Here is a 7,003-nt window from a genome sequence, read left to right on the forward strand (position 1 = left end):
CCACTTTTCAAACTGGCATTCCCCTCACACTTATGCTGGCAGTTTCTCACCCCCATCCCCAGTTGGCATTTTTCTTCCTCCCTCACCTCAAAGTCCCACTTTCTACCTCTTCCCCGTCCCTTTTGTCGCCATCCAATTCTCCTTCCCTGTGCCATTTCCCCCCCTCTTACGCCGCTTCTCAGCGCTGTTCCTATCCGAGTCCTGCTTCAAAGTGATTCTGGCCACTGCATACTGTAAGGAGGAGCTCCTGTTCTCATGAGAATTCCAGCCTACTGTATGCAGTGCCAGATATCACTTTGCAGTAGGACTCAAGACAGGAATAGAACTGAGGAAAGGGGCCTGGTCCATGTTGGCAGCATTGCTGACACACACAACCGGGCCCCCAAAGCACTGTCAACCTGCAACTCTGCATCAGTCGACTGTACCATATTCTTGGTCAGGAACACCTGACAGTAGCTTGGCAACAGGTAGCTAGGGGAATGCTGATAGGCAGAGACTCCGTGACTGGGCCTGGATAACTTGGAGACTGGAGTCTTGTGTAATTTTCCTTCCTGCATCCTGCTTCAGATCCTGTTGAAAATGTCCCTGCAATCCTGTTTTGTTACTAGTTTGCATTCACAATATAACTTTCTGCTTATCTAGCTTGTGCCGGACACGTTCAGAAACTCCTTTCAAACGGCCTTGTAGATTATTAATGTCTGAAACCAAAAAACTTTCTTGTAAATGCAATGTGTTTTGGTCATAGTGCTACAGTGGTGAAAAGTAAAAATAAACTTCGACCATCACAAGCTGAACATTGTTTTTCAGTTATTCCGCATCAATGAGGCCAATCAATTGATGCAGTATGACCAGTGCTTGACCAGAGGACCTGATGGGTCAAAGGTTATGATTACACACTGTGACATGAATTTATATAAAGACTGGCAGTATTTCAAGGTAAAGTAAATATTATTACTACTTGTTTGCAGTAAGATTGAACAGGCTGGGGCTCTTTTCTCTAGAAAAGAGAAGGCTGAGGGGTGACTTAGTAGAGGTCTTTAAAATTCTGAAGGGGCTTGATAGAGTAGATGTAGAGAAGATTTTCCACTCATGGGGGAGACCAAAACTAGAGGCCAGAAATATAAGATAGTCACTCATAAATCCAATAGGGAATTCAGGAGAAACTTCTTCACCCACAGAGTGGTTAGAATGTGAAACTTGCTACCACAAGGAATAGCTGAGGCAAATAGCATAGATGCATTTAAGGGAAAGTTAGATAACACATGAGGGAGAAAGGAATAGAAGGTTATGCTGATAGGGTGGGAGAAGGAGGAGGCTCGTGTGGAGCATAAACACCGGCATAGACCAGTTGGGCCGAATGGCCTGTTTCTGTGCAGTACATCCTATGTAATTCTATGTAGTGCAGCTTTGATGTTGTCCTGTTAATGCAAAATTGTATTTTCAAATTATAACCTATGATTAACTGTAAGTTTCCTTATCATTTTACTATTTTAATTGTTTTTTAATATATATTTATTAAAATTGCTGAGTGGGTCACAACATTCCATTTGAAAATGCATTGAAAAGTCCTATGTCATAGTATCACAAAGGGAAAACCCATAATAAAAGTGTCAACATTTAACTGCAGTACCCGATACACCTATTGGTGCAGTGATGGGTTTGTTCAATGGAAAATGTAACGTAACGTTAGCGGCTAAAACAGCTGCTCAGTGATCTATTGAGCTTTTTAACGATCTACTCCCAAGTTGCATTTCCCCCCCCTCCACTGACCATTATTCTCCCCCCCCCCCCCCCCCCACCCTCCACTGACCATTATTCTCCCCACCCCCTCCACTGACCATTATTCTCCCCCCCACCTCCACTGACCATTATTCTCCCCCCCCCTCCACTGACCATTATTCTCCCCCCCCCCCTCCACTGACCATTATTCTCCCCCCACCCCTCCACTCACCATTATTCTCCCCCCCCTCCACTGACCATTATTCTCCCCCCACCCCTCCACTCACCATTATTCTCCCCCCCTCCACTGACCATTATTCTCCCCCCCTCCACTCACCATTATTCTCCTCCCCCCTCCACTCACCATTATTCTCCCCCCCCACCTCCACTGACCATTATTCTCCCCCCCCCCTCCACTGACCATTATTCTCCCCCCCCCTCCACTGACCATTATTCTCCCCCCTCCCTCCACTGACCATTATTCTCCCCCCACCCCTCCACTCACCATTATTCTACCCCCCTCCATTGACTATTCTTCCACCCCCCTCCACTGACCATTATTCTCCACCCCCCCCCCCTCCACTCACCATTATTCTCCCCTCCCTCCCTCCACTCACCATTATTCTCCCCTCCCTCCCTCCACTCACCATTATTCTCCCCTCCCTCCCTCCACTCACCATTATTCTCCCCTCCCTCCCTCCACTCACCCCCCACGGACCGTTATTCCCTCCCCCCACAGAGTCACATGTCAGCCCATCCCTGTCTCCATTAAGTAGCATCTGCATCTCCGCTTCCCATTCGCTCACTGAATATCCTTGCCATCTAGTCCCCTTCACCAATTATCTCCATCCCCACAAGGGACCTTTCCATTCCCCCACGCCCCCATAAACAGCATTTTGTCCCCCCAACTAAGTAGGGGAATCATTCCTGGCCACGGCCCCCTCCTCCACATGGGATCTAAGTGGACCTTGGGAAACTGTTTTCCCCCCCACTACAAACTAATCATCCAAACACCTTTTACCTCCACCCCCTCTTTCTCCCCTAGCCCCCTGTGATTCCTGCCCCATCCCCCGTCCTCATCACCTTCCCCCATCTTGCTCACATTCCCTCTCCAATGCCAATGTATTGGTTTGATCATTACATTGTACAGCTTCACCACAACTTCAGTATACTTTCATTTACATGGCACTTTTTTGAGGTTGGAACATCTCAATGCATTTGACATGAATTACCTTTTTTTAATTAAAAAAAAATGCCATGACCGTTACAGGGACGAGCACGGCAGCCACTCTCTGCCAGCAACATCCCACAAATAGTCGTAAGGAGAACAGTCAATCTTTTTTTAGGTGGTACTGGTTGAGTGGGGGATGTTGGATGTAGACTGTTTTTTGGTTTTTTTTTAGCCAATGCTAGACTGAAAGCAGCTTAGTTTAATCAACATGACTCTCAGATTGAAAGTGACCTTTCCCTTCAGACTTTACACAGATTCACACACATTCCCACGGGCAAGTGCTTAGACCGTTCCGAGGTTCTTCACCAGATTCTCATCTCCGACTGCGACTCTGGAAAGACCACACAAAAATGGGAGATGAACAACCTTCTAGCAGTGTAGAACTACGGTGTAAGCTACTAGTAGTTTGTCATATATGTACAAGATGGAGAATTATCTGTATATTGCTGCAAACAAAATATGTACAGCTCAGCGTGTAAATATTTTTGACGCCCTTTTCAATGAAGGATCTAGATAAACTGTGATAATGTAATATGATAGTCAAAAATCATGAAATTACAAAATTACAGTCTAATTTTTTTTGTTACCTTGGAAGTTCTTAGATGTTTACAACTTATTCTGCTGTCATCTTGAGACACGTTGTATCTTAGTAAGGTGCAACCCTATTTTTTTGGGATTACACTCAGGGGCGCTGAACAATGGTGGCTTTTCCTTAATAGGTTTGTTTCAATGGGCATGTTGTGATCAGGGTCATCTATTTTCCCCAATAAGGCGAGCACTGGATTTTGAGTTCTGAAAGTTCCTGTATATTTGGTACATGTTCATTATACATAGCCCTAAAAAAAATTTTAAATAATGTTTTATTCGATGCCTTGTGTTTAATTCTTCCCCCTCCCACCTCAGACGTTCAGAAGTGGTTATCAGTGAGGTTCTGATGGATCTTGCAGCTGAGTCATTTTCAAACTTTTCTGTGTGGGAGGGGGTTCCCTGCAAATATTGACACGATCCTGGGGAAACCCTGAAAATATCAGCTGCTAAAAGGAAAAACAATGCTGTTGTTGCAGAAAGCATTGATTAGTATAGAATATCATAAATTACATGTTAGTTTTTTTGAAACAAATACAGAAATCTGATACAGACAGAAATCTTGGCGACCTTATGGACTCCCTGGAAACCCTTTGGGTCCAGAGACTGCCTCCCTGCCCCCAGATTGAAAACTTATTTTGTAGCTTTTGGGGCTTTTCTTGTTCAAGGAAATTGAAGAGTTCCTACCTGTGTTTCTGATTTTCGGCATTGGTCCGAGACTGATAACAAAATTACTTAAATCTCTGCCATGATCTTGCCTGACCTGCATTTAGAGCTTTGCTACAATGCTGCTCTACAGCAGTGGAGCCCTAAAACCTAGGTGCTGCTTTGTAATCATCCTATTTATTGAAATAATTAATATTGTTATCTTAAGGAGAGTGTTTTTGTTTTATTTCCTAGTGATGGCAATTTTTAAGCATCTTAAGTTTGTTGCTAGAGTTCGCTTCACACAGATGATAGTTTCCTCCAAATGATTTTCTCTCTTTGGGGAAATTAGCTGATCTTGATCAGCTCCTTGCCTTATTGAAATATATTTTTCTATAATGTACTTGAATGTGGGTAGGAATTAAGGTATTTAACTTAGTACTTTAATGTAGTGGCTGCAGCAGCTGGTCACAGGGAAAGTAAGTTATTTTTTTTCTTAAGCACTACCATATAAAAAAAATTGAATTGCCCTGAAATACCTTGAAGATACTGTACTATTTGAGTCATGTACTTCACTCCAGCAGCTGCTATTTGTAAATGATTGGATGGCAAGTTCAAAATTCATCTGCCAAAACACATCATTTGTATCTAATCCATGTCTTATATCGTTATACAAGAGGATTTTTGCTTTTGGTTATGCATACTATTGATCCATTGTAAATATTGCCACAAATAGCAATTTCTGTACAAACTGTATAATTGGGGAGGACTGTTTAATGGACTAAAATTTGGGATTGAAATGATATGCAATGGTTCTCAAAAAATCAAACCATAGTTCGTTCTGCTGTACATTTGTTCTGGAGTTATCACTAAGCCAAATAAAACGGACTACAACATACCTGAACAGTCTTTTTCAATGTGACTGGCCAACACTGTTCAAGAGTTTATACTTGGATAGTTTCCAAAATCATAGGCCATATCCAAAACTAAGGTCATAAATATAAGATAATCACTAGTAAATCCAATAGGGAATTCAGGAGAAACTTCTTTACCCAGATAGTGATTAGAATGTGGAACAGGGAGTAGTTGAGGCGAATAGCATAGATGCATTTAAGGGGAAGCTAAATAAGTACATGAGGGAGAAAGGAATAGAAGGGTATGCTGATAGGGTTAGAAGACCTTTTCAGTCATTCATCTGACGAAGGAGATAATCTCCGAAAGCTTGTGATTTTAAAATAAATTTGTTGGACTATAACCTGGTGTTGTAAGATTCCTTACATTTGTCCACCCCAGTCCATCACCGGCATCTCCACATCAGGGTTAGAAGAGGGGTGGGAGGAGGCTCATGTGGAGACCAGTTGGGCCAAGTGACCTGTTTCTGTGCTGTACATTCTATGTAATTCTGTGGATACGGTTTTCCTCATTTGTCCAACCTTCTTGCACAAACGGGAGTTGTTGTCATCACATGAGGGGATGCGATACGATGCTACCTCCTGCTGTATCAGAGCATCAACTTTTGACAGGTCTTTGGTTCTTCTTTTCCTTCTTCTGAAGCAAATAGACCTGTGCAGAATGACCCTTAACGTTTCCTTGTCCAGTTGGGGAACAGTACAAGGTTAATGAGTTAACCTGAAGTGTTATGCTGAAATAATACCCAAAACTCTAGCTTGGTAAAAGTCCTTCCTTCCATCTACACTTTAGGTTAGAGCCCTGCACACATTAACTAAATGATACCTCCCTTCAATAGGAGATATGTGAGTTGCTAGTTAAAACTTTGGCAGTGTGATTTACTAAGACAACCTGCACTTATATAGCACATTTAACATAGTGCAATGTTCCAAGGGGTGACTTTTCATAGATATGTTATTGGCAGACTCACCATCTTGAACAATGGATGACCAGTGGTATGTGTGGTGAGTCCTCTTTTTCCCCTCCCCCAAATGCAGAGTAATGGTTTGGTACGGCTCGAGGGCATTTTTAAGATATTGACTCGGAAGGTATAAAGGATGCCTAGTATTGTTGATTCATATCTGTACGTGAGAGTTCTGGTGAATTCCAACTTGAGCTAGGACACGGTTCCTCAGGACTGCATTGGCAAGGAATGAAGGGCGCTGTGTACGTTCTCGTCTCTTAACACTGACAAAGTAATGCGGATTAAGCTGGTTGAGTATAGGATGTGTTCAAACAGTTCTCCTTCATGGTTCAGAGCTTTAGGCATGCAACGTAAGGGCTTCCTCCAGCCCACGTGGGAGGCGGTGAAGATAAGCATCACAAATGTTTTTGCTGGAAAGAAGCTCTGGTACTGTATGCAAACTTTGAAGCCAAGCACTAGCAACAAACAATTGCCATGGGACCAGGATTCATCAAGGTTTGCATCATTTGAAATAGCCATGATGTGGAGATGCCGGTGATGGACTGGGGTTAACAATTGTAAACAATTTTACAACACCAAGTTATAGTCCAACGATTTTATTTTTAATCCCACAAGCTTTCGGGGGATTTCCCCTTCCACACCGCCTGAGGAAGGGGAAAGCCCCCGAAAGCTTGTGGGATTAAAAATAAAATCGTTGGACTATAACTTGGTGTTGTAAAATTGTTTACAATCATTTGAAATAGTCCAGGTAGGCTGCAATGCAAGATGATAATCTAATGGTAAACAACTTGTGTTCAGTCTGAAGCACAAGAAATGAAGGAACACTGATGAGACTTAATTTCTACTCTTCCTAAGAACTGAATGCACTGCCATAAATCTTTTGAATATAGTAAACACATTTTCCCAAAATAAAATCTGGACTTTTCGAGGTTAAGATAATTGGCAAAAAA

The 7,003-nt window shown here is 42.7% G+C and overlaps 1 protein-coding gene across 2 annotated transcripts in view; it reads left to right on the forward strand.

Annotated features, from left to right (window-relative positions):
- galnt7 (UDP-N-acetyl-alpha-D-galactosamine: polypeptide N-acetylgalactosaminyltransferase 7) overlaps nucleotides 1–5,078 on the forward strand; it is a 137,492-nt gene extending 132,414 nt beyond the window's left edge. For both annotated transcript variants that reach the window (XM_067982484.1, XM_067982483.1), the window contains exons 11-12: nucleotides 808–936; nucleotides 3,194–5,078. In XM_067982484.1, the coding sequence (XP_067838585.1) occupies nucleotides 808–936; nucleotides 3,194–3,331 (267 nt within the window). In that variant the 3' untranslated portion in view covers nucleotides 3,332–5,078. The remainder of the gene's footprint in view (nucleotides 1–807; nucleotides 937–3,193) is intronic.
- Nucleotides 5,079–7,003: the final 1,925 nt, after the last annotated feature.

Source organism: Heptranchias perlo, chromosome 4 (genome assembly GCF_035084215.1).
Source record: "Heptranchias perlo isolate sHepPer1 chromosome 4, sHepPer1.hap1, whole genome shotgun sequence".
NCBI lineage: Eukaryota > Metazoa > Chordata > Chondrichthyes > Hexanchiformes > Hexanchidae > Heptranchias > Heptranchias perlo.